This window comes from Ursus arctos, unplaced genomic scaffold, assembly GCF_023065955.2.
Source record: "Ursus arctos isolate Adak ecotype North America unplaced genomic scaffold, UrsArc2.0 scaffold_22, whole genome shotgun sequence".
Taxonomy (NCBI): domain Eukaryota; kingdom Metazoa; phylum Chordata; class Mammalia; order Carnivora; family Ursidae; genus Ursus; species Ursus arctos.
Genome location: NW_026622897.1, coordinates 61944468 through 61972252, shown reverse-complemented (window position 1 = coordinate 61972252; position 27785 = coordinate 61944468). Strand labels below are relative to the sequence as shown.

Below are 27785 nucleotides of genomic sequence, written 5' to 3'. Positions count from 1 at the left end.
AGGGGCAGAGCGTCTGCAGCCGGAGTGAGAGCCGAGAGCCGGCAGGGTTGAGGAAAACTTGATTTTCCTGCCTAGCTCGGTACTTGAAATTCCATTTGCTGTTAAGATCTGATGCACGCGGCAGACAGAGCTTCTGCTACTTGACGGTGTAAACTTGTATATTAGGATGTAAATAAGTTATACTCTTGGGAAAGGATAAAATGCAAGCAACCTGAAGAATTTTTAAAAGTATGTTCTCTTTCAAGAAAGGAATTAATCAAAGAAGTGTGGCAACAGAGGGACCTTTAGGGAACATGGGACACATCAGAACTCTCAGGAAGATTTAAAAACAAAGGGGATGCCTGGGTGGCTCAGTCAGTTAAGTGTCTGCCTTCAGCTCAGGTCATGATCCCAGGGTCCTGGGATTGAGCCCCACATCAGACTCCCTGCTCATCAGGGAGTCTGCTTCTCCCTCTGCTCCTCCCCCTGCTCTTGCTCTCTCTCTCTCAAATAAATAAATAAATCTTAAAAATAAATAAATAAATAAATAAATAAAAACTAAGGAGCACCTGGCTGACTCAGTCGGTAGAGCACATGACTCTTGATCTCAGGGTCTTGAGTACAAGACCCACACTGAGCCTACTTAAAACAAACCAACAAAAACCCTCCACAAATAATCTAGCAATGATTATGATGGGGTAGTGGTCCTTCGCTTTTTATTTTTAGCTCTCTATACCATTTGGATTTTTTTTTTAAGATTTTATTTATTTATTTGACAGAGAGAGAGACAGAGAGAGAGGGAACACAAGCAAGCAGAGTGGGAGAGGAAGAAGCAGACTCCCAGCAGAGCAGGGAGCCAGATGCGGGGCTCGATCCCAGGACCCTGGGATCAGGTCCTGAGTCAAAGGCAGACACTTAACGGCTGAGCCACCCAGGCGCCCCACATTTGGATTTTTTTTTTAAGTGTACAATTAGGTTAAGTTTTTTTTTAAATTTTTTTTACTTGAGTACAGTTGACACACAATGTTATATTAGTTTTGGGTATACAGCATAGTGGTTCAACGTCTCTAGAGGTTATGCCACCCTCACCACAGATAGCTACCACCTGTCACCACGCAACACTACTACACCTGTCACCACGCAACACTACTACAATAGCATTGACTATACTTCCTGGGCTGTGCCTTCCATTCCCTCAATGTATTCATGCCATACTTAGAAGCCTGTATCTCCCCCTCCCCTCACCCACTCTGCCCATGCCCCCACACCCCTTCTCCTCTGGCCACCATCATTTTGTTCCTTAGATTCTACGTATAAGTGAAACCATGTGGTATTTGTCTTTCTCTGACTTATTTCACTTGGCATACCCTCTACGTCCATCCAAGTTGTCACAAATGGCAAGATCTCATTGTTTTTAAGGCTGCAAAATATTCCATTTTATATATACCATAATTTATCTATTCTTCTATCAATGGACACTTGGGCTGCTTCCATATCTTCGCTATTGTATATAATGCTGTAATAAACACAGGAGTACGCGTATCGTTTTGAATTAGCATTTTCAGGTCCTCTGCCCATTTTAATCCAATTATTTGTTTTTCTGGTGTTGTGTAAGTTTTTTTTAATATATTTTGGATATTAACCCCTTATTGTATATATCATTTGCAAATATCTTCTCCCATTCAGTAGGTTGCTTTTTTGTTTTACTGATGGTTTCCTTTGCTGCGCAAAAGCTTTTTATATTAATGTAGTCCAAACAGTTTTTGTTTTTGTTTCCTTTGCCTTAGGAGACATGTCTACAAAAAATGTTGCCATAGCCAATGTCAGAGAAATTACTGCCTTTTTTCTCCTCTAGGAGTTTTATGGTTTCAGGTCTCGCATTTAGGTCTTTAATCCATTTTGAATTTATTTTTGTGTATGATGTAAGAAAGTCATCCAGCCACAGCAGTCAGACAAGCAAAGAAATTCTTCACATTAGGAAGAAAGAAGTTAAACTGTTACTATTTGCAGACGCCATGATACTATACATAGAAAACCCTAAAGGTTCCACCAAAAAACTGTTAGAGTAAATGAATTCGGTAAAGTAGCAGGATTTAAAATTAATACACAGAAATTGGTTGTGTTTCTATACACTAATAATGAAATAGCATGTGCCTGGGTGGCACAGCGGTTAAGCGTCTGCCTTCGGCTCAGGGCGTGATCCCGGCGTTATGGGATCGAGCCCCACATCAGGCTCCTCTGCTGGGAGCCTGCTCTTCCTCTCCCACTCCCCCTGCTTGTGTTCCCTCTCTCGTTGGCTGTCTCTATCTCTGTCGAATAAATAAATAAAATCTTTAAAAAAAAAAAATGAAATAGCAGAAAAAGAAATTAAGAAAACAGGTACATTACAACTGTACCAAAAAGAACAAAATACCTAGGAATAAACCAAGAAGGTGAAGCTCTGTACCCTGAAAACTATAAAACACTGATGAAAGAAATTGAAGATAAGACAACAAATGGATTTTCTAAAAGTAAACACGATTATCTTAAAAAAAAAAAGTATGCAGCAGCTATCTATATAGTAAGATAATTGGTCATTTTGGGTTTTTTCATTATACTTCTTTGGAAAAAAAAAAACTACTAAAAATATTTTTTGAAAAAATCCTGAGTTCTGTCTCAGACCTACTAATCACATCTCTGGAAACTGATCTTAGTCGTGGGGTTTTTTTTTTGTGTGTTTTTTTAAAGGATTTATTTATTTATTTTAGAGAGAGAGGGAAAATGTGAGCAGGGGGAGGGGCAGAGGGAAAAGGATAGGGGAAGCAGGCTCCCCATGACCCTCAGGGTCATGACCTGAGCCAAAACCAAGAGTGGGAGGCTTAACTGACTGAGCCATCCAGGCGCCCCAGTCATGGTTTATTTTTAAAAAAGCTCTGTAGCTCAATCTCATGTTTGCCCCTGATCAATAACCACTGATCAAATACCTTCCTTTGAGAGATGAAAAGAACAGGCTTAGAAAAGCAAGGTTTATCTGCCCAAGATCACGTAGCTAGAAAAAAGTACAGAAAATATGCATGAGATCTGATCCACATGGAAACTGCCTATATATCCAGGCAGGTTTGGGGGTAATCATCCAACCCACGTTCTGGGAGAATCTGCCATGCCAGCCACAGACCCTGAGAACCAGAAAAGACGGTATACATACGGGGGGCCAGTAACCTATGCCTTATGTGGCTCAACTGAAAAATCAAGCTAAGTCCATAAACTTTCCTTCCCTGGAATCTGACCTAAGGAATAAAGGAAAATCTTGAGTTGGTTGTGGGTGGTAAACCTGAGAAAGCTTGGCTGTGACAAGCTAGATGCAAATTCGATGAAGACAAAGAGGACACCTGTCTGCAGAGAAGAGAGCAGAGATGCCATGGAAGAGGGGAGGAGGAAGAAAGAGGAGATCAGCCTCCAGTCCTGGCTTCTTTGCAATTCTGGTTCCCGCGAAGCCTGGTGGTCCAGCAGTTCTTATTCTTGGCTTCTTATAAGCTCTGCCATGCCCTTACAATACATCTTTTTTCCTAAGCTGGCTTGACTGGCTTTCTGTATTTTCCATCTATTAGAGTTCGGATGAAAAGTACCAAACCAAAGTACTCTGATTGCCAATGTAAATAAAATTAGTTTCAAAGAAGCTAAAATAAACTAATGGCCACCATGGAAAAAAGTCTTAGTATTCTAAGAGAACATGCAAAGCGAGAACAATGTTGTATAATACTTAACACAGTTACAGATTATGTTCTCGTGCATTACATAAAATATTAACCAAGTGAAAATCTCACTTGGTTTTCATAACCTCATGAGATGGGTAAGGCAAGATTACATCCTCATTAAGTAGATGAGAAAGCTCAGATCCAGAGAAGTCAAGTAATTTGCTCAGTCACACAGCTCCTACATGGCAGAGCAGAAACTACGTGGTTTTTTTATTACACGTGCATGCTACTTTAATACCATGCTGTTTTCCACTTAACTAAGGATGGTATAGCATGAGGGCAATGACAGCAGTCAGAGTCTCCCCCAAATACCCACCCCATCAGCCTTACAGTTCTCACAAAGGAACACCTGGACATTCTTTTTTTTTTTTTTTTTTTTTTAAGATTTTATTTATTTATTTGACAGAGATAGAGACAGCCAGCAAGAGAGGGAACACAAGCAGCGGGAGTGGGAGAGGGAGAAGCAGGCTCCGAGCAGAGGAGCCTGATGTGGGGCTCGATCCCATAACGCCGGGATCACGCCCTGAGCCGCAGGCAGACGCTTTAACGACTGAGCCACCCAGGCGCCCCCACCTGGACATTCTTAAATAGAGTACTTTAGACCAGGGTTTTCAAATTTGGCGCTACTGATATTTTGAACAGGATAATTCTTTGTGGTGGGGGCTGTCCTATGCCTTGCAGGACCTCTACCTACTATATGCCAGTAATATTCCCCCAAATGTGACAACCAAAATTGTCACCGAACACTGCTAAATGTCTCCTGGTGGGGGTGGCAAAATTGCCCCCCCCCCCCCGCCAGCCATGAACACAGCTGCTTTAGATACTTCAGGTCTTTCTGGTCTTACGAAATCTGGTTTCATATAAGAGATCAATTCAGCACCACAATTAGTATGTTTATGTTACAGATGAAAGAAAAAGTTCTAAACTATAAGAATCAAATGAAAACAAAAATCTAGAGCTTTGAAACAAGACTATTTACAAAACCTCTACTGCATTAGCTACAGATCTCTTTATTTTAGAGTTCAGCCAAGCACAGAGCCACAACTTCTAAAGCATTCTGGCAGAAGTAGGAGCACCGCGACACAAGCCAAGAGGTTACTCTGCTGCTTATTTGCAGCGGTTCTTTTGGGATATTCTGACCTTTTAATACCATGTACTGGGCTCTCAACCTTAACTATGGCACTAAACTGCACGAAAGAAGGGAGCATTCATGAACTTCTGGTCAGCACTAATAAAGAGAAATTAGAGTCACAAGTGCAAGCCACATATGTAATTAAAAATGTTCTAGGGGTGGGACGCCTGGGTGGCTCAGTCGGTGAAGCATCTGCCTTCAGCTCAGGTCATGATCCCAGCATCCTGGGATGAAGCCCCACGTCAGGCTCCCCGCTCAGTGGAAAGTCTGCTTCTCCCTCTCCCTCTGCCTGCCGCTCTGTCCACTTGTGCTTTCTCATTATTTCTCTGTCAAATAAATAAATAAAATCTTTAAAAAATAAAACGTTCTAGGTGTGCCTGTGTGGCTCGGTCGGTTAAGCATCCAACTCTTGATCTCAGCTCAGGTCTTGATCTCAGGGCTGTGAGTTCAAGCCCCAGGTCGGGCTCCACACTGGGCCTGGAGCCTACTTTAAAAAAAAAAATGTTCTAGTAGCCACATTTAAAAAGTAAAAAGAAACAGGTGAAATTAACTTTAGTAATTCTTTTATTTAACCCAATATGTCTATAGTATTATTTCAACATATAATCAATATGAGATATTATTGAGATATTTTCTTTTTCTCATAACAAGTCTTCAAAATCCTGTATGTATTTTACACTCACAGCACATTTCAATTCTGAGTGGCCACATTTCAAGTGCTCAATAGCCACGCGTGGCTACCATATTGGATAGCATAGATCTAGCCTGTAAAGGAGAGGTACAAAGGGCAAAGGAGCAAAAGCTACAGGTACAAAAGAAATCCTAGTCAACTTCCTTCTGTTTCTTTGTCTATTGGCACCAACACCAAATGGTTCTACGTCTATAGTAACAGGGCTTCTTACATTTTGCTTTAGCAGTACTGAACTAGTTATGTTTCTGGATTCAGAAATAATTACTGATGGTAATAGACAGACCTTTTTTTTAAAAAAAGATTTTATTTATTTATTTGAGAGAGAGAGAGTGCACGAGTGCGGTGAGGGGCAGAGGGAGAAGCGGACTCCCAGACCGACCCAGGACCCTGGGATCATGACCTGAGCTGAAGGCAGATGCTTCACCGACTGAGCCACCCAGATGGCCCAGTAATAGATAGACTTTTATGATAATAGTATAACGTTGTACAGCCCAGTGGTAAATTCACCCATTTTTTGGTAAGACCTATTTTGTATTAGAGTTTAGTACAACTGTAGCTACAACTTTCTCTCTTTAAAACTATTCCATTATTTAAAGACTTAATTGTCAGTCCCTCTAAGAGGTCGACTCCAAGGCACGGCCTACGTCTCTCGAATATACTTACATCACATCCGCATCTCAGCAGAGCTTGGCTCGGTGGTTCACATACGCAGCACAAAAAATATTTCTCATTTTATGAATTCAAAGACTTGAAAATTTCACCAAGAATCCCATAGTTTCAAAGCTGATGGGCTTGGTGAATTGCAAACTGTGTTTATACTACTGCCCCTTCATGATACCACTTCGGAGAGTAAACAGAAATGCTGGCTCTTCAGCAATGTTTACAAGTATCACATGTTTTTGTTTTTGTTTTTTAGATTTTATTTGTTTATTTGTCAGAGAGAGAGAGAGAGAGAGGGCACAACTGGGGGAGTGGCAGGCAGAAGAAGCAGGCTCCTCTCTAAGCAAGGAGCCCGATGAGGGACTCCACCCTAGGACCTTGGGATCATGACCTGAGCCGAAGGCAAACGCTTCACGGACTGAGCCACCCAGGCGTCCCAAAGTATCACATTTCTACCAGCGATTTCAGTGATTCCTGTTATTTTATCATTTACTATTATTATAAACATAAAATCTTCTTGATAACCTCTAATAGTATCACTCCGTGTTATTCAGGGGTGACGTTCATGCTCAAGGTAAAATGAGGGCCCTGAACAGGACCTACATTTGCTAGAACTCTCACGGAGTGCAAGCAACCGCCATGAGGGAACGACCAGCAAACTATCTGAGATAACCGCTGAGGAAATAAGGGGCGCCATTAAAGCAAGAATATGGGGGCGCCTGGGCGGCTCAGTCATTAGGCGTCTGCCTTCATCAGGGCGTGATCCCAGCGTTCTGGGATCGAGCCCCACATCAGGCTCCTCCGCTGGGAGCCTGCTTCTTCCTCTCCCACTTCCCCTGCTAGTGTTCCCTCTCTCACTGGCTGTGTCTCTCTCTGTCAAATAAATAAATAAAATCTTAAAAAATAAAGAAAGCAAGAATATGCTACAATGGTTATATAACCCCCAAAACCCACCCAAACACCCACTCCCCACACAAACACGTAATTCAAAACAGAATCTTGAATTACGCCAAGTTTGGGATTTTTGACTTGTGTATCTGCCAGAAAGCACCTGCAACGACTTTGCACTTACTATAACACTTTCAGAGGCACCGCTGCTCTGGGCTGTCGTTTGGGTAATGGAGGCCCAATGACTGGACCCAGGGTGAGCATCTGAATCAAGGATAGCCAGCCCGTGGCCCTGTGCAGCCTGGGAAGCAGTCTGGGACAAAAAACATACACAGCTCTGCCCAGTAGGAATGATGATGATTAGCGAGGCTGGTCCTTCTCTATGGAGTTGAAAAGGGAATTATGTAGGGAATCAGACGGAAGCAGAAGAAACAAAAAGACATAAAGAGCAAAGTAGGGAGGGTGAGCTCGTCGCCAATAATGCTGGGGCCCCAGAGGAAGGACCCACAACCTGCCATGGGTGGAGGCAGTCATAAGATCCTCTGGTCTCCAAAACTGCCTCAGATTCCAGAACACAAACTTCATTTAGATTTCTGGGATATTTTTCTGTCTTTAATGCCACTTTGCATCCATAATAAATCCTGAGACCAGAGGTAGTTCAAGAAAGCTACTGCCTAATACGTACACTTTTTCTCTGACAAGATTTTCCTACAGAGGTAGTGAGTTGGCTATTCTTGCTTTCATTTACAGAAAGGCCTTCAAATGCTAAGAGAAAAGAGATTCTTCTATAAAAAAAAAAGTAGCTTTACATACCTGCATTTTTTTCTCTTGCTCGTTTTCTCCAATCATTCCAGTACCTGTTACACTTTCACTTCCATCAATGGACACCTAGAGGAATAAAATAAAGCTTGAAGAAGTTTCACCTTTTGGCATTTCTTTAGGTGATAAGTACATAGGCATTCATTATCATTTATTTTTGTGCTTGTTTGAAATTTTCTACTTATTATAAAAAGTGGGGAAAGGAAATCTTTTAAATTATATGAAAGATATATGTTCAGTGGAGGAAAAAAACGCAGCCCTTTCGATGTAAAACGTAACCGAGACTTTCCTTCATTTTTTCCAATCTCTAATTTCTGCTTCTTAATTCATAAACTGTTCCATCTATACTTTACGATTTGTTTTACGGCGCTCATCCTTGAGTAGACCTTTAGTGACTTATCAGTCACTACTTCTTTCCTATACGCTCTTATCTCACTCCTGTCGTCTGCATCCAACTATTTCTCCCTACGCTTCTCTTCTTTTACGATCGATGCTGATCTTCTCCTCAAGGCTGTCTGATTTTGGCTTTGAAATTGCTCGTTTCTTATTCGATAAAGTACAGTGAAGAAGCTGTATCTGGGACGTCCCCGACAGCGTGGAACGCTGTACCTTTGCTGCATACTGCTCCAGAGCACTGATGGTGTCGGGGTCAATCGTGGCGTCCCCGGTGTGCAAGCCCGCCACCGTCCCGTCGGCCTGAATCGCCAAGATGGTGTCGGACTGCGGGACCTGCACCGCATGGTGGATGTACGCTGTGGTGCCGTCTTCCAGCTGCACTGCCTGTAATGCGCTCTGGTCATAACTGTCTGGGGGAGGGGAAGAGAAGGGCATGAAGTTAAAGGCGGTCTGACAGAGTTACAGATTTCAAGGAAGACGGGAAAGAACTGTGGCTGAGTAGGTCCATGTGCCTTACATGTGTGATTTCCTTCAGTCCTCACAACATGCTCTGAGGTGGGTATATTTACCTCTCCCTCATTCTATAAAAGGGAAACTGAGGTTTGGGGGAAGTAAAGTCACTTTCCTTAGGAACCAGAAAATTGAGAAAACTAACAATTAATGTCAAAATCAGTATGTGGAGAAACCACGATCTAAATTCATGTCAGGATGACTCCAAAGTCCATGGGCTTTTTTTCCTTCTAAACAAGCATACCAAGAAATATACAGCATTGTGAAATGATAAATCCAAACTATCACAATGAACCTGTGACTAAGTCCCACTGCTAAAGAAATAAATTCAGAGTTTACTTTTTCTCAACTTTAATTAGACAAATTTACTTACAAATGTTAAGTATTCTAAATTTTATTTATGTGACAGAGAGACAGCCAGCGAGAGAGGGAACACAAGCAGGGGGAGTGGGAGAGGAAGAAGCAGGCTCCCAGCGGAGCAGAGAGCCCGATGCGGGGCTCGATCCCAGGACCCTGGGATCATGCCCTGAGCCAAAGGCAGACGCTTAACGACTGAGCCAGCCAGGAGCCCCAAGTATTCTAAATTTCAAAAAATTTCTCCCTTTGGTTTCACAACTAAAGTCTTTCTAGGGGCACCTGGGTGGCACAGCAGTTAAGCGTCTGCCTTCGGCTCAGGGCGCGATCCCGGCGTTCTGGGATCGAGCCCCACATCGGGCTCCTCTGCTAGGAGCCTGCTTCTTCCTCTCCCACTCCCCCTGCTTGTGTTCCCTCTCTCCCTGGCTGTCTCTATCTCTGTAAAATAAATAAATAAAATCTTTTTAAAAAAATAAATAAATGAATAAAGTCTTTCTAAAACATGTTACATCATTCTATAAAATATTCTATAAGGTAATAATAGCAAACATTTATTAAGCCTTCACTCTGTGACAAATATTGTGCTTTACATATGTTTGCACATTTTGTCCTCACAACTATCCTATGATGTGGATACTTATCGTAACACTCATTTTACAGAGGATGAAACTGAAGCACAGGGAGGTTAAATAATCTGACAAGGTCACATAGCTAAAAGACAACAGGCTCAGATTTGAACCCAGATAGTCTGGCTGCAGAGCTATGCTCATTACTCCTATGCATTCCCCCTCAAACCCCTGGGCCTCCCTACATGAATTTAATAAGCATTAACATTTTCCCACATTTGCTTCAAATAAATTTAAAATTTTTATTTTGTTTTAAAGACCAACACGATAGGCAAAGCATCTTGCTTTACAATTACATTCAAGGGGTGCCTGGGTGGCTCAGTCAGCTGAGTGTCTGTCTTCGGCTCAGGTCATGATCCCAGGGTCCTGGTCAAGATTGAGTCCCACATTAGGCTCCCTGCTCAGCGTGGAGCCTGCTTCTCCTTCTCCCCCCTGCTCGTACTCTCTCTCTCTTTCTCTCTCTCAAACAGATAAATAAAATCTTTTAAAAAATTATATTTAAGAGGAAAAAAATCAACAATTTAACTTTCAAATGTTTAATTTCATATTCTAATAGCAGCCTCTATTTGAAGTCTTCAGCGACCAGCCGTTTGCTATTCCAACCTGTTGCTGGACAGCTCAAATGATTAGAAAGTTTCTCCTTAGACTGTGCCCAAATCTGCCGTCTTCTATTTCAGCGAACAAGCACAAATCTTTTACGTGACAGTCCTCAGCACATATAGGCAGGTCTTATTTTTCCCGCACCCCCACTCTCGCTTACTCCTACCTCGACAGTTAGTTTACCTTTGGAGGTGTGGTGAATAAACGCTGTAGTTCCATCTTCCAGCTGCACCGCCTGGCCGTCCTCTAAGCGCAAACTGTCCCCTGCTCAAGAACAATGCTTACATTTAGATCCCATGTTTTCTAACGATCTGATGACTCCGCAGTAAGAGTCAAGAAACCATTAAACACGTTATAAAACCCTACACGTGCTTTATGAGCCTTTAAACGTTACAGTATTTTCAGTAAAGCTACTCTAAGTAAGTGCTTAATAAAAACGTAGTAGAATACTCATTTTAGGAATATATACTAGGGAATAAGGAGAGTTGAAAGAAGGGGGAAAAAAGAAAATGAGAGACATGTAGGAGTTAGCTCAAATGATAGAAACATTCACGTAGGACTGTTGTCCATTTATCTCTAGAGTGTCGTCCAGTAATTTCTTTCCTATTATTTTTAAGACAAAGTCTTAATGAAGTCCTAATAGTCTTTAGATCCTCTCTTTGACACCTACTGATCTCCCCTTTCAAAAGGAGAACTAGAGACCTGAACCAAGTTTACACAGTAAGAGGTAGCTGGAGGCAGCAAATACTGAAGTATGAGAATCAGGAGAGTAAGTATCAAATACTTACTACTTTTAGGTATGGGTACGTGCTGAACATAGGCAGCAGAACCATCCTCCAACTGAATGACCTGGCCATCAATGAGCTTGCCATCTGGGATAGAAGATTGAAGCCAACAAATCAGCACAAGCAAACTTTTTAAACTTTATACAATTTCAAGATGGTACCAGCTATAAAAACACACGCTACTTAAGATCATCTTTGTCTTGATTCTTCCCTCACTGTTCTGAGGCAATTCAAAGCCACATCCAGCGATCCTACAGAAAGCAGAAAATCCCCCCTCAGCCATTCCTCCTCCCCTCCAATTTCCCATTAAATAAGTTCAAGACGAAGAGGGGCTCATCACAGCGAATCTATTCACCTTTCAGAGCCACTTAGGAGCAGTGACCCCGACTACAGGGAAGCTGAAACGGGGAAGACTGACAGATACGTCAGTGTGTCTGAGGCCAGATGTCGTCCTCATTCCCGGGTGCTAGAAGTCCCTTGACTGTGGATACATGTGCTCAGTAGGTTCCCATAAAAACAAGGCGTTGGAGAACTGAGCTATTTCTTGGAGCAAAGTAAACGCTGATTTACAGATAATGCTATATAAGCAAAACCAAGCGTCTGTACTTCCACGCACGTTTTGTAAAAACATGACATAATAACTTGAAGTAAAAAAGCAAGAAGGGTCTTACTAGGAAGAGGTTGGGGACACTCCCCCATTTCCCCACTAATTTTGACACCCCAGAGTATATTCCAAATATCTCAAAGGGTGTCCCCAAATTATCAAAACAAATGTAAGTTACCCTGAAACTACTAAAAACTACCATATGCAATACGGCAACTTTAGGACGGGTTGGGAAGGGGTGTAGCTGCTGGGAGCTCCAACTCTGAGGTGATGCGTTGCTGGTACTAACCAACGGGCTGTGTTTGTGGCACGTACCTTTAGAATTGTGCTGTATATAAGCAGTCGAACCATCTGCAAGTGTTACTGCTTGCAAGCTTACACCTTCCATATTTTCTAAATTGTCACCATCTATTATAAAAAAAGTTATTTTCTTTAGATAACTATCAACACGTACATGCTGTCTAAATTAAGTTTTTTAAATGACAATTAGGCATTAGGCAGATTGCTTAAGACTCAAATGGGATTTCTTCTAGCATTTAAAAAAATATTTCCCTGCCCTCCTGCACCCAGCGTCCACAGCAAGAGAACCCACGTGATCCCCTCAAATAAAACTGCTCACCTGCCACCGTTACTGCCTCTGTCAGGCACAGGGTAACGTGTTGAGCCTCCATTCCTCCTCCAGGAAACTCTGTCATTCCCTGAGAATCTCGATTTATTTGGGCTAACAACATTTTCTACCTTGAAGAGAAATATAGGCACTTGAGAACAAAGAACAATGCAAATAAAAGCTACAAAGAATATTTATGAACCACAGAAATTTGCTACAGAAATAAACAGTGTTTGAAATAAGCTGAAATTTCACTTAATATGCAGGATAAGAGTATTAACCCAAAGTCCAAAGCACGCTTTCCATAATTCATCAGTAAACTAGTGAGCACACTGACAACTTTTGCCTATCGGTTTTGTCCCATGTCTAAAGTTTCCACAACTTTGGGTTTAACATGGAGAAGAGTTCTTTGGGTTTAAGACGGTGAAGATTCCCACTTATTCCCACAATCCTGTTGCCTTGATCCGCAGAGAGCCGTCCAGACTCTGGCCCCTTCTCACTTTGCCATCACTGCCCTGATTCAAGCCACTCCCACCTCTTGCCCACATGACGGCCATACAGCACCCTAAGGGGTCCCTGCTGCCACTGTGACCTCCCCACAGTCTCCTCTCAACACAACAGTCACTGTACCCTTTAGAAAGGAATAGTTAGATCATGTCCTTCTTCAGCTCAAAACCTTCTGGTCGCTGATCAGAGTAAAGCCAAAAGTCTTTACCCTGGCCTATGAGGCCGACGATCTTGCCCCTCCCTTCCTACCGACCTCCATCTCATTCTTTTCATTTCAGCCGCACTGGTGTCCCTCCTTTTGCTCAAACGTACTGGGTGATGTTGCCTCAGGACCTTTACATTTGATGTTCCTTTTGCCTGAAACATGCTTTGCAGTATCTTCATCGTTATTCCCTCCTTTTCTTCAAGTATTTGTTTAATGTTGTTACCCAACGAGAGCTTCCTTGTTCACTTCATTTCAAACTGCACCTCCCACCTATGATATACCCTATCCCTCTTCCCTCCTTTATTATATTTCTGCATAGCACTTACTATTGACATATTACATGTGTTTATTTATTTAGTTTCTTTTTGTTTTAGAGGGAGAAAGGGAGGGGTGAAGAGGGGAAGATGGAGAAAAAGAGAGAAAGAGAATCTTAAGCAGGCTCCACACCCAGCACAGAGGCTAACATGGGGCTCGATCTCATGACCCTGAGATCATGACCTGAGCCAAAATCAAGAATCGATGCTTAACGGACTGAGCCAGCCAGGCGCCCCTGTTTAGTTTGTGTCTTATCTATTTTCCCTCTGCTACAACGCACTGGGATTTTTATCTGCTTGCTCAGTGCTGACTCACAGGTCTAAAAGGTACTTGACACGTAACAGACACACAACAGGTGCTACCTAAATGGATGAATGAATGGTTCTTTTACCAGTCACCACCACAATCCCCTTCCTCTCTTTTCCTACTTCCAGGTCCCACTATCTCTATGGGCCCTGAGTTGCTTCAAACAGGAGATGCCATAACTCAGCTGCCTTGAGCCAAGGAATTGGACCAGAGAATCTCTTGAAGACTTTCCAGGTCTTCTGGTCTGATTTTAGTGTCAGTACTTAAAACAACAATGTGCGGATGATAATAATTTGCAATTATATTTATGACTACTTGAAGATTTTTGTTTTGGAAACACTATAAACTGTACCCTTTGGATTAAAGGCAGGAACTGTAGTTTAGGCTCACAGGAAAGTATCACCATGGTGATAAAAGGCAATTAAAGGCTGACTTTTCAGGGTGTCCTGAAAGATTCGTATCCACAACTGTTCATAAGGACTAAAACTTCAACACTTCCTTGCTACCCCTAAGGGCTAATAGAGAGGCCTCAAAATAACACTAGTATTCTGCTGTTAAGAGGCCTGATGAGAATAGGATTGGGAGAGGTTAATTTTCAGAACAAGTTCTGTCACTCTGTAACAGAAACAAATTAAGATAAGGAAGTGGAAGGGAAACACCTATAAAGATGTAGTTAGCATTGTGATTTCTGCAGTATTCTAGGAGGTGAATTTTGTAAAAGGCAGATTACAAGGTAATTTGGTCATGATGTTAAGAAATGTCTAAGGTTTGCCATTCTCATTCAATTACTTATCATCCCCAAACAGCTACAATTCAGAGCATCAGGGGCACCTGACGTAAGCACAATAAATAAAACGTCTGAAAGCTGCTCAACGGTTACATTCAAGGCTTCAGCGCCCAGAGTTGCGATCCTAATGGGGGAAAAAGCTACGCTAACTGAAAGATGAAGAGACAGCTGCTTCCTGGACACAAACTGCTAGCAAATACCTGAAGGAGTGATGGGAGAAAGGGCTTAGAGGAGTTCAAATGGCACTACAATTACCAGAGATAATAAGGTAAATAGCGCATTTTCTTTTTAAAGTTCTCAAAAAAGACTCTGGGACACAAAGGCCTTTGTTCAGAAAATGATCACATGGGGGAAATATGAGAGTGAAGAAAAGGAATAAGCGAGCCAGAGACTGAGCACTCTGCAGCTGCTCACGTCATCTCCATCATCACGTCTTCTTGATCATTTCTGTCACTGGCATTTTTGGGATGTGTGGAAATCACCATGTAAGATACATACAGTATCTTTAGAATGGGCCACCTTATGAAAGTAGTCAATTTCACGTGCTTTAATAATGAATCATGGGCCGAAATCAGACACAGAGGAGGCTGTCCCGAAGCACTACAGGAATCTCCTAGAAGACACAGTGTGTAATAAATAAAGTCCCTGCCTTTCTGGAGGATGATGATGCATGTCAGCCTAAGGAAAACAAACATACCATGGGACACCTGGGGGGCTCAGTCGGGTAAGTGTCTGCCTTCAGCTCAGGTCATGATCCCAGGGGGACTGAGCCCCACATGGGGCTCCCTGCTCAGCAGGGAGTCTGCTTCTCCCTCTCCTTCTGCCCTTCCTCCTGGTTGTATTCTCTCTTGTGCTCTCTCTTGTGCTCTCTCTCTCAAATAAATAGATAAAATCTTAAAAAAAAAAAAAAAAGACAAATACGGCATGATTCCACTAATACAAAGTATCTAAAGTAGTCAAACTCTCAGAAAGTAGAATGGTGGCTGCCAGGGACTAGAGGACAGGGAAAGGGGGACTTGTTTTTCCCTAGAGATGCATTTTTGCAAGATGAAAACTTTCTAGAGGTCTGTAGCACAGCACTGTGTATACAGTTAACACTACTGTATTATACTTAAAAATGGTTAAAGTGTAAATTTTATGTTGTGCTTTTTACCATAATTTGTTTAAAAAGAGCTAGGGGGTTCAGTCAGTTTAGTGTCCTGGGACTGAGCCCTGAGTCAGGCTCCCTGCTCAGTGGGGAGTCTGCTTTTCCCTCTACCTTTGGGAGATCTTGATCTCAGGGTTGTGAGTTCGAGCCCTACATTGGGCTCTGTGCTGGGTGTGGAGCCTACTTAAAAAAGAAAACAGCATAAAGTCATTTCAAAACTATTATGTATGCTAATTGTACTTTACTTCTCCAAGATAAACACTGCATATGTTAATATTTTATTACTCAAATTGTTCTTTTTATCGTGGTAAGAGAAGCAAAGCATAATTGTTAGACAACTATGAAAATTACAGACGGCATTCCTGATACACAACTCCTAAACAAAACAGATCCTCTGTCCAAAAAGGCATTGAATAGGACACTAAATGTGGATAGTCTAAACATATACTCTAGGCAGTGATAACTATCTGTGTAGGCTTCCTATTCACAAAGCACTCTTCAGATCTGATAACTTATTTGATAGTTACGTGGAACAGTCCTGGGGGGCCTGGCTGGCTCAGTTGGTACAGTGTGTGACTCTTGATCTCGGGGTTGTAGGTTCGAGCACCGTGTTGGGTGTAGAAATTACTTTAAAAAAACAAAATCTTAAAATGAATGAATGAATGAATGAATGAATGAATAAATGGAACAGATCTTCAGGGACACAAAAGTTCTTGAGCTCTTCCAACCTCCTCTGAACCCCCAAACCTGTCCAGCACACTTAAAGTTTGTTTCTTCAAAGTAACTACTTAAAAATATTTTTCTTTTTTTTAAAGATTTTTTTATTTTTAAGTAATCTGTACCTCAACGTGGGGCTCAAACTCACAACCCCAAGATAAGAGTCACATGCTCTACTGACTGAGCCAGGCAGGCCCCCTAAAATATTCTCCATTTGCCTCAAACCTCTATATCCCCCACTCCCTTCTTGCTCTCCCTCCCCCTTGTCCCTGCCACCTCATTTTCAGCAAATGATTCAGCTCGCAGCCTCACAGAAAGTACAAAAGTCGTCAGAGAGGAACTCTTGGCCGATAAACCTATCACTTGACTGCATTTCCACACACTTCCTCCCTCTCTCTCCTACCAGATTACTTACCTTCCTACAAGGTAAGACTAATTCCTCCAACATGCATTGCATTTGTCTTTCCTCCTTGGGGATCTCAGGGACCTCTTCTGCAAACAATCCCTCTCTCTCTCTCTACTAGTTCCTTCCCATCAAGAATTTAAAAAACACAAAAATAAAATAAAATAAAATCTCACCTCTGGACTTAAGCTACTAGTCTCTGTCTTTCCTCCTTTTTAGACTAGATTATTTTAGCTAGGTTTCTTTTGTTTTTTAAAAAGATTTTATTTATTTATTTATTTGAGAGAGAGAGGGAGCATAAGCAGGGGAAGCAGCAGAGGGAGAGGGAGAAGCAGGCTCTCCACTGAGCAGAGAGCCCAACACAGGGGGCTCCATCTCAGGACCCACGGATCATGACCTGAGAGGAAGGCAGACACTTAACCAACTCAGCCACCCAGGCATCCCTTAGCTAGATTTCCTTAACAGTTGTTACTAACAATACTTCCTGACTTCCCACTACCATCTATCTGGTTTCTGCCCCTAACTCTATGGAAACTGCCCTGGCTGGTCACTAATCTCCAGTTTAACATAACGTTCAGTGGCCATTCCTAGGTATTTATTTACCCAATGAAAATATATGTCCGCAAAAAGACTTGTACAAGAATTGTCCACAGCAGTTTTATTCATAATATTCCAAACTGAAAAGAACCTAAGTATCCATTAATTAAAGAATGGATAAAGATGCTGTGATAAGTTTATATAATGCAATATTACTGAGCAATAAAGAGGAACAGGTTACTATACATACAATAACAGTGATGAATCTCAAAACTACCGTGTGGAGAGAAGACAGATAGAATACAGTACATACTGTATTATTCCACTAAAATAACTTCCAAGAACAGGCAAAATTAATCTACAGTGGTTACAAGGTCGGGGGGCTTCCTCTGAGTGATGGTCATCTGGGCGGATACACCTGCCAAAACTCATCAAACGGAACACGGAAGACTATCCCTTAGATTTTTAAGAAGTTTAAAAAAGGACCTAATGTGACAATAGATAAATATTTAAAAAAATATAATGGACATTTTTCAGTTGTATCATACTTGACTTAATGCCACTGACCTTTTACCTACTTGCAACACTCTCTTGCCTTGGCTCCGCGGCATCCACACGCTCCTGGTCCTCTCCAACTTCCTAGCTAATCCTTTTCAGTTTCTCCTGTGGGTTTCTAAAGACTTAGGATCCTCAGGTTTCTGTCCTAGTTTGTCCTTTCATTTTATACCCTTCACCTCTTGAGCAATCACATCCACTCCCATGGTTTCAAAGATTTCTGGAATTTATAAACTCTCTAAAATCTATCTAGTCCTTTCTCTTGAGAGTTACTGATCTACCTATCTACCTAGTTGCTAACTGGCCTCAAAGACCTCCATGGTCCATCGTCACCTCCACCTCAACAAGATTCCCATGAAATTCTCCTTCTGCATTTTCTATCTCCGTGACAAATGCAGTCACCAACCCAGTAACTGAATCTCCCTTATTCTCCAGCCAATCAGTAATAACTACCACTCTACTGCTTAAATACCTGTCAAATTAATGCACTTCTATTAGACTGTCTTAATTGAGGCTACCATCATCCACTTGGATTATTACATCAGCCTCCTAAAAGTCTACTCCTCCCTTCCTCCAATACGATCTCCATAGCGCAGTCCAAGTGCTTTCAAACCCAATCACAGCAGTTCTCTGTCTCAAAACCTTTAGTACTCTCCCATTTCCCCAGAGTCCAAATATTATGATCTGGACTCTAGTAACTTCTCTAGTAGGTTGGACAACCATTTCAATTTGCCCAAGCCTGAGGAGGTCCCTGGAATATGGGGCTTTCTGTTTTAACGGGTGGGGGATGGGGGGGGTATGGTCTTGGTTTTAAAACTGGGATAGTCTTGGGCAAATGAAGACAAGTCAGTCACTCTATCGTCCAGTCTTGTTCTAGTCACGACCTCTTCACATTCTACATTCACTCAATATTGATTAAAATTCTAGTAATGATACTATCATTTAATAATATTAATAAAAATAATAATACAGGGAGCCCTGGGTGGCTCAGTTGATTAAGCGTCTGCCTTCGGCTCAGGTCATGATCCAGGATCCTGGGAAACAGCCCCACATTAGGCTCCTTGCTCAGCGGGGAGCCTGCTTCTCCCTCTGCCTGCCGCACCCCCTGCTTGTGTCTCTCTGACAAATAAATAAAATCTTTGAAAAAAAAGTCTGCTTCTCCCCATATCCCTCCCTCCTGCTTGTGCTCTCTCTCAAATAAAATATTTTTTTTTAAAGATTTTATTTATTTATTCGACAGAGATAGAGACAGCCAGCGAGAGAGGGAACACAAGCAGGGGGAGTGGGAGAGGAAGAAGCAGGCTCACAGCAGAGGAGCCTGATGTGGGGCTCGATCCCATAACACCGGGATCACGCCCTGAGCCGAAGGCAGATGCCTAACCACGGTGCCACCCAGGCGCCCCGAATAAAGTACCATTTTATCCCAATTTTGCAGATAAAGAAAATGAAGCTCAGAAAGGTTGAAGTGGCAAAGTCTGACACCTAACCACCTGACTCAGCAACTCTTACATGAGCTACTGGGTTATTTGCTACTCCCAGAAAAGCCCAACGTCTCTCTTGCATCGAGGCCTCTATACATTGCTATTCACATCATCTAGAACGCTTCCTCCTCTCTTTACTACGCTAAACTCTTCCAGTCTGATTCCACCAGAAAATTTTATCTGAACTTCCCAAATTGGGTCAGAATGCTCTAGCTGTATTTCCTACGATACTCTGTCTCTACATAACACTTATTACAGTATACTTTAATTACCTGTTCTCTAGAGCAGAAGCAGTGCATCTACAGTAATGAGCTACTAGAACGAAACGTCTAAGGAGGGTGCCCCAATGGGTAGATAAGAAAATGTGGGTTATACCTCAGAAGGAATGCTTATAAGAGGTAGTATAACATTGTACTTAAGAATGAGGACTCTGGGGGCGCCTGGGTGGCACAGCGGTTAAGCGTCTGCCTTGGGCTCAGGGCGTGATCCCGGCGTTTTGGGATCGAGCCCCACGTCAGGCTCCTCTGCTATGAGCCTGCTTCTTCCTCTCCGACTCCCCCTGCTTGTGTTCCCTCTCTCACTGGCTGTCTCTATCTCTGTCAAATAAATAAATAAAATCTTAAAAAAAAAAAAAAAAATGAGGACTCTGGAGCCAACCTGCTTCAAAATTTCCTTGTACCACATACTATCTATGTGACCAGGGGCAAGTACTTAACAGCTCTGTGCCACAGTTTTCCTATCTATAAAAGGAGGGTACTTAACAGAGCTGTTTTAAGGATAAATATAAATTGCTTAGAACAGCACCTGGCATTACTACTACTTATCAGTGTTTTTGTGTTTTTTTTTTTAAGACTATTTATTTATTTATTTGACAGAGAGACAGCCAGCGGGAGAGGGAACACAAGCAGGGGGAGTGGGAGAGGAAGAAGCAGACTCCCAACAGGGCAGGGCTCAGGGCTCGATCCCAGGACCCTGGGATCATGCCCTGGGCCAAAGGCAGACGCTTAACAACTGAGCCACCCAGGCGCCCCTACTTACCGGTAGTTTTAAGCTAAATGAGAAGAGATTATACAGCTCTATGTCTCTGTCTATTCACTATATTCTCCTACTACTGTAAAAGGGTACTGCCAGAGAAGCAAGCAAGCAAAAACAGGCTTTGGAGACGCATTATGCAAGAGGAACCTTCCTCTTACTTACTCTTTTCTCTTTAAAAATATCTTTACTGAGGGGCACCTGGGTGATAGTCAGTTGGGCATCTGACTCTTGGTTTGGGCCCAGGTCATGATCTCAGCATTGTGAGATCGAGCCCTTTCTCTCTCCCTCTGCCCCTGCTCCCCACCCCCCCACACCCGCTCACTCTCACTCACACACTCTCTAATAAATACATCTTTAAAAATGTGTTTACTGAGCTATAATCCACATACCACAATATTTACCCACTTAAGGTATACACTTCAACGGCTTTAGTGTATTCAAAGTTGTACAAACATCACCACAACCTACATTCAGAATATTTTTATCACTTCCAAAAAGAAAACCTCATCCCTCCCCCACCAAAACCCTAGGCAATCACTAAGCTACTTTCTCTCTATATATATCTTCTTCTTCTGGATATTTCATATAAAAAGGAATTATACAGTATGTGGTCTTTGGTGTTTTCAAGGTTCATCCATGTCATAGCATATATCAGTATTTCATTCCTTTTTATTGCTGAATAATGGCCAATTGTATGAATGTACCACATTTCATTTATCCAATCATCTGAGTTGTTTGTATCTAGATATTTGAGCCATTTTCCACCTTTTAGCCATCATGAATAGTGCTACAAACATTGGTGTACAAGTTTTTGTGTGAACACAGGTTTCACTTCTCTTGGGGGTATGTATGTATGTATGTATGTATGTATGTATGTAATTGCTGGGTCATATGGTAACTCTATGCTTAAATTTTGAGGAACTGTCAAACTTTTCCAAAGCAGTTACACCATATTACATTCCCACTAGCAATGTATCAGGTTCCAATTTCTCAATTTCTCATCTTAGCTAACAGTTTATCAGTCTTGGATTACAGTCATTCTTGTGGGTGTGAAGTGGTATCTCATTGGGGTTTTGATTTGCATTTCCCTTACGGCTAATAATGTTGACCATATTTTCATGTGCTTATTGACCTTTGGTATATCTTCTTTGGAGAAATATCTACTCAGATCCTTTCTCTATTTTTGCCTGTTTTAAAAATTTTTTTTAATTTTTTAAAATTTTAAGTAGGCGCCATGCCCAGTGTGGAGCTTGAAAGCAAGACCTTGAGATGAAGAGTGAATGATCTACCAATTGACCCAGCCAGGTGCCCCTCCTTTGTCTATTTTTGAAAATGCGTGGTCTTTTTATTGTTGAATTGTAAGAGATCTTTATATATTCCAGATATGAATCCTTTATCAGATAGAGGATTTGCAAATATTTTCTCCCATTCTGTGGGTTGTCCTCCTGTTCAGCCTTGAGGAATGCAGTTTCAACAAGGGATAAAATGAGAGATGCTCACCTTTAAGAATCTTCAGATTTTTCGTTCTGAGGGATACGTCTACTCTTGGTATATTTCATTTTCCAAACTACCATTTCATTCTGGAAAATGGACTCCGTTTCCAAATTCAGTGCATATTATGGAAGCTTTTAAATCTTTATTAGCAGTTAGTGTCCTTTTTTCAAACTAAATATTACCTTGAACCCAAATATAAGAAACAGCTAAAAGTGGTATTTTATTACAAATGCATTTTATAATATATATATTTATATACATAGTGTATATGTATATTATGTAATATATATAATGATAAAATTTAAAAAGATTTTATTTATTTATTTGACACAGAGGGAGAGAGCACGAGCCAGGGGGGAGAGGCAGAGGGAGAAGCTGTCTCCCACGGAACAGAGAGCCCGACAGGGGGCTGGATCCAGGAAGCCCGCAATCACAACTAGAGCCGAAGGCAGACTCTTAAAGGACTGAGCCACCCAGGTGCCCCTATAAATGCATTTTTAAGTGCAACCCTTTGACTTTATTCACTCAATGAGAATAAGATTGCTGAAATTCAAAATTTCAAAATCAAAGTAATAGATGCCAATAGCAGGTTTATGTACCCAATATACTGAATAACCAACAGAAACAGAAAGACAATCACGATTCATACAAGATTAGTTCAGAGGATAACCAGGTTTTTAAAATTCTCATAGTATGCTTCAGTTAAATAGATCTATCCGTGTTAAAGAACAGTATTAGTTTCAAGTTGAATCACTAGTTGTAAAGGAGGGAACATATAGTATAGAGGCACTAGGTACATCCTTTCTGTGGAAAACAACTCTACTTCCCCTAAACGTATAAGTAGAAAAGGCATGACATTTCTATATATATTTAGATTCTTTCGTCTCATATTATCTAGTCAAACCTGAGAGTAGAAAACTGAACACAACTTCAGGGTACTGGGGTTGAGGAAAAACAGCCTACCAGTTGTAGCCTACCGGAGCTGATTAGATATACTAGAAATCTATTTTAGGACTCTTTCATTAACTTCTGTAAAACACAGAATACCAGGGACACCTGGGTGGCTCAGTCACTTAAGCATCTGCCTTCAGCTAAGGCATAATCCCAGGGTCCTGGGATGTAGCCCCACATGGGGCTCCCTGCTCAGCGGGGAGCCTGCTTCTCCCTCTGCCTGCCACACTCCCTGCTTGTGCTCTGACAAATAAGTCTTTGAAAAAAAAATGCCAACTTAAGAAAACTATGCATTTGTTCTCACAAAATAATTATGTACCTATTTCAATCTCTTTTGTTTAAAAGTAGTTTAAAGCAAAACAGCAACTACCACCACACCCTTATGTTAAAAAAAAAATAGAAATCAAAGTACATTTTGTAAGGGATTTTTTTTAAAAGATTTTATTTATTTGTTTTACAGAGAGAGAGATAGAGAGACAGAGTGTGTGCATACAAACAGGGGAAGGGAGATGGACCAGCAGGCTCCGCGCTGAGCACGGAGCCCAAGGTGGGGCTCAATCTCACAACCCTGACATCATGACCTGAGCTGAAATCAAGAATCAGACATTCCACTGACTGAGCCACCCAGGTGCCCCAAGTTTGGGTTACTATAAAAAAAAGAAAGAACTTAAGGTCCTTTCAAAGGAATCCTAAGATAGAATCCTCCAGATTTGAACATTTTCCCCTACGATCGTTTATAGTTGTACTACTGATAGGTCTGAGTCCAGTTCCTTGGTCTGACATTCAGGCTACTTTCCAATCTGGCTCCCATCTACTTTTCGAATTTTATCTCCTATAGGTCTTTACATTTACCATGATCAACTACTAAAAAAATATGTTTGATAGATAAATATCCAGGACTGATATTTTTAGTAGTATACGTATACATGTATATATGTGTATGTGTGAATACATACATGTGTATGTATATAAGTACGCATGTCTGCACACACAAGCTTTTAGAGATACAGGGAGGTAAAAAGAAGTGGTCTTTGCTTATGAGAAACTCATTCCATGGTGGGACACAAGTGAAAACAGGTCATTAAAACAGTGTGCAGGACTGGATGGACACACAACCCCACAACATTTAGAACAATTATCAATATTTTAAACCTAAGTCTTCAACCAAGTAATACTTCTTGGGACTTATTAGACACTCTCAAGTGTGCAAAGTTCATTGTAGTATTATCTACAATAAAAAATAGTCAACAATCTAAAAGTGCACCCAAAAGAAGAAATTATAGGACATCCATAAACAAAACATGCAGACATGAAGAATGGGATAGATATGAAATGGTAGGAAATACATCCAAGATATATCGTAAGTGGGGGAAAAGCAAATTGTGGTAGAGTATGTATGGTATGACTATATTCATCTTTATAAAAATGTATATAAATATCTGCATATGCTTGTATTTACATTTAAAAACTCAAGTGGTGGGACGCCTGGTGGCTCAGTCAGTTAAGCTTCTGCCTTCTGCTCAGGTCATGATCCCAGGGTCCTGGTGGAGTCCCCTATTGGGCTAATTGCTCAGCGGGGAGTCTGCTTCTCCCTCTGCCTGCCCTCCCCCTGCTTGTGCGCGCGCACGCGCGCGCTCTCTCTCTCTCTCTCTCTCTAACAAATAAAATCTTTAAAAAAAACAAAAAAACCTCAAGTGGTTACCTCCCAGAAGGAGATGTGGGTGGAGTGGAGAAGGGACTTTTAATTTTTACTGTATACATACTGTAAGTTAAAAAAATATTCACCATGTATGACCTTCATGGCTTTAAAAAATAAAACAATTTTTAAAGTTATTATAAACAGAAGCATTAACAGAGTAAGGAGCACCTAACTTTGCCTCAGGGATGCAAAGATGATGATATGTAAATGTCAGCATGAAAAGGTAAGTAAACATCTCCTACGGGTAGGAGTAGAAAGGGCAGTCTAGGCACAGGAAACAGCTGGTAATTGTCACTGTCTTCCATGGTGCCTCTGTCCCTCACTACCTCACTAGCTAGATCTCAGTCACCTGAGAATCCTACAGTATTTGCTGCTATTTGGCTTGTAGCCCAGGTCACCGTGAATTACTAGCCACGTTTTATTATCATAGGTTTCATCTGTATATTAGTAATTTGCTGGTATGCTCTGCATTTGAGTCTTGTTCAGTACCTGGGCAATTAACCTGCTGCTCAGCTTCCGTTTTCTCTTTTGAAAAAATGGGAGAATATCCACCTGAGAGGGCTACTGTAAGAAAGTTAATAACGCATATAAAGCCCTTAGCACTCAAGATGTACTCAAAACCTGCCAGTTTTCTTTCTACGGGTGAGTAAAGTGAGGTTTACGGACCTCATTTGTGGCTGAAAGGCTTGACTCCCGATATCTACTGCTCCTCTCTCCTCTTACCAGCCCTTTAAATTCCACATCCAGTCTGCCCAATTAGACTATAAGCCTTCTAAGGTAGGTACTGTGTTCCACGGGTCTTTAAAATTTTGACACCTAAGATTATATATTCAATAAATATCTAAAGAGTTTAGCATAACTCATGTTGCAGAGTGCTTTACAAATGTCCTCCATTGTACACATCCAGCCACGCTGACCTTCCTGCTTTAGCACATACTGTTCCAGGTCACTTATCTAAAATAACCGTTCTACTACCATCCCAGTATTCTTCACCACAGAACTCTATCTCCTTCATAGTACTTATCAGAATTTCTAAGTGAACTCTAAGTTCCATCATGGCTGGGCCCCCGCTTGTTGTTCACCTCTGAATTCTCAGTGCCTGCAAGACTGCCTGGTACGTGGTATATACTTACTAAATATTTGTTGAACAAACGAATACAATTCATATAAAGACGTGGCTAACTAACTGTCTGAGACAGGTCTAAGACTAGGTCTTCTTTTATTCCAACGCTCTTTTCATCATGCCTTACCTTGTACAATATGCTACCGTACGTGTGTATATAGCATATATAAACCGCCATTCATAAATGACTCCAACTTCTTGTGACCATTACATCTGCACTATCTAAAAAATCTCTATTTTTCAATACAAGGCCAAAGGCATTCATTGTTATTTAAAGATGTGCATAAATAACACAAAAACATCCCTGCTATGCCATATTATGTACAGCACTCAAAATATTGTATCTTTCTAGGAAATACAGACATCTTATATTTTAAAAGTTAAAGAAGTAGGTATGTGGTATGTTACTGAATAACTCAGCTAGAGACTAGGCTTGAGCCAATCACTGGATCAAGCCGTATAATAAATGGACAAGTTACTCCAAACTTCAGTTGACTCACCTGTAAAATAGGGATAACTCTAGTATTTGACTTAGGTTCATAATGAAAAGAATAGTTTAATGTATATACGTAAACCACTCAACACATCATCTAACTCAGTGCCTAGCAGAAATTAAGTGCTAAGTAAAGTAGTATTTTAAGCACAAAAAAAATGTAATTTGTGGAGTTAAAAGCCTGTGTCTACACATTAATGGACAAGTTATTTCCACAGGGTGCAGAGTTCCCACTGCAGCATAGTTTTAATATAATTTATTTCATGAAATAATAGTTCATAATGGAATTTTAAAATTTATTTATAATCTCTACACACAATGTGGGGCTCGAATTCACGACCCATAGATCAAGAGTCCCACGCTCTACTGACAGCCAGCCAGGTGCCCCTGCAGCATAGTTTTAAACTGGAATTAGACTTATGGGAAAATGTGGGCAAAAGTGTATCATTGTTTTCATTTTTTTTTTCTATGAGGGAGAGGGAGATTTCTCAGTCTAAATCCATCTTAAAAACAAAATGATTTTGATTGACAGTACAACAAAGTTTGAAACACTATCCTATAAAGGCCATCCCTTAAAATGAGTGCAAACTAAGCACAGAAAGGAGCAATGACACGACACAACTGTTTAAGAAATCAAGCCAGGAGCAAAAAGACCCAGAACTAGGTAAAACCTCAGATTTAAAAAACAAAACAAAAACAAAAACCAACTAGATAAAAACTTCAAAATTAAGTAATCACAAAAACCTCAAGACTCAGAAAGTTCTCCTGGGGCACCTGGGCAGCTCAGTCGGTTAAAGCATCTGCCTTTGGCTCAGGTCATGATCTCAGGGTCCTGGGCTCGACCGGGCATGGGGCATGGGGCTCCCTGCTCAATGGGGAGCCTGTTTCTCCCTCTCCCTCTGTCCCTCCCCCGTGCTTGCAGTCTCTCATGCTCTCTCTCAAATAAACAAATCTTTATTTTATTTTTTTTTTAAGATTTTTATTCATTCATTTAAGAGAGAGAAAGAGAGGGAAAGCATGCACAAGCAGGGGGGAGGGGCAGAGGCAGAGGGAGCAGCAGACTCCCCACTGAGCTGGGAGCATAACGCGGGGCTTGACCCCAGGACCTGGAGATCATGACCCAAGCCAAAGGCAGATGCTTAACTATCTGAGCCACCCAGGTGCCCCTCAAAGAAAGAAAGAAAGAAAGAAAGAAAGAAAGAAAGAAAGATCTCCTGACATGATCATAAACTGCATATGCATCATAAATAGTAACAGCTAAAGTACCCGCTGGAGGCATAACCCCCAATCTAGCTAGATCATCATTCTGTGAAGAACATGATGAATGCTTGTTCCACTACAATATCCCAACTGGCAGCAAAGGGCTATGGACATTTTACAAATCATCTATTTGATAAAGACTTTTACACAAATAAGTCTTAAAACTCAATAAGAGAGAAACAATCCAATTTCAAAATGGGGAAAAGATCCAAATAGACATTTCTCCACAGGAGGATATACAAATGGCCAATAAACATGAAAAACATGCTTAACACCATTAGCCATTGGGAAATGCAAATCAAAATCATACCCACTAGGATGGCTACCATCAGAAAGACTGATAGGTAATAACAAGTGTTGGCAAGGGTAAGGAGAAATGGGAGCT

At 41.3% G+C, this 27785-nt stretch overlaps 1 protein-coding gene across 5 annotated transcripts in view; it reads right to left on the bottom strand.

Annotated features, from left to right (window-relative positions):
• ZNF143 (zinc finger protein 143) overlaps positions 1-27785 on the bottom strand; it is a 56866-nt gene that overhangs the window by 27213 nt on the left and 1868 nt on the right. For 2 of the 5 annotated variants that reach the window (XM_057316861.1, XM_057316863.1), the window contains exons 2-7: positions 12398-12512; positions 12094-12186; positions 11178-11261; positions 10573-10656; positions 8513-8709; positions 7898-7972 (exon numbers count right to left, since the gene is read on the bottom strand). In XM_057316861.1, the coding sequence (XP_057172844.1) occupies positions 7898-7972; positions 8513-8709; positions 10573-10656; positions 11178-11261; positions 12094-12186; positions 12398-12512 (648 nt within the window). Of the gene's footprint in view, positions 1-7897; positions 7973-8512; positions 8710-10572; positions 10657-11177; positions 11262-12093; positions 12187-12397; positions 12517-27785 lie in introns of all 5 variants that reach the window. The other 3 variants (XM_057316862.1, XM_057316864.1, XM_026486179.4) reach the window with 2 other exon arrangements.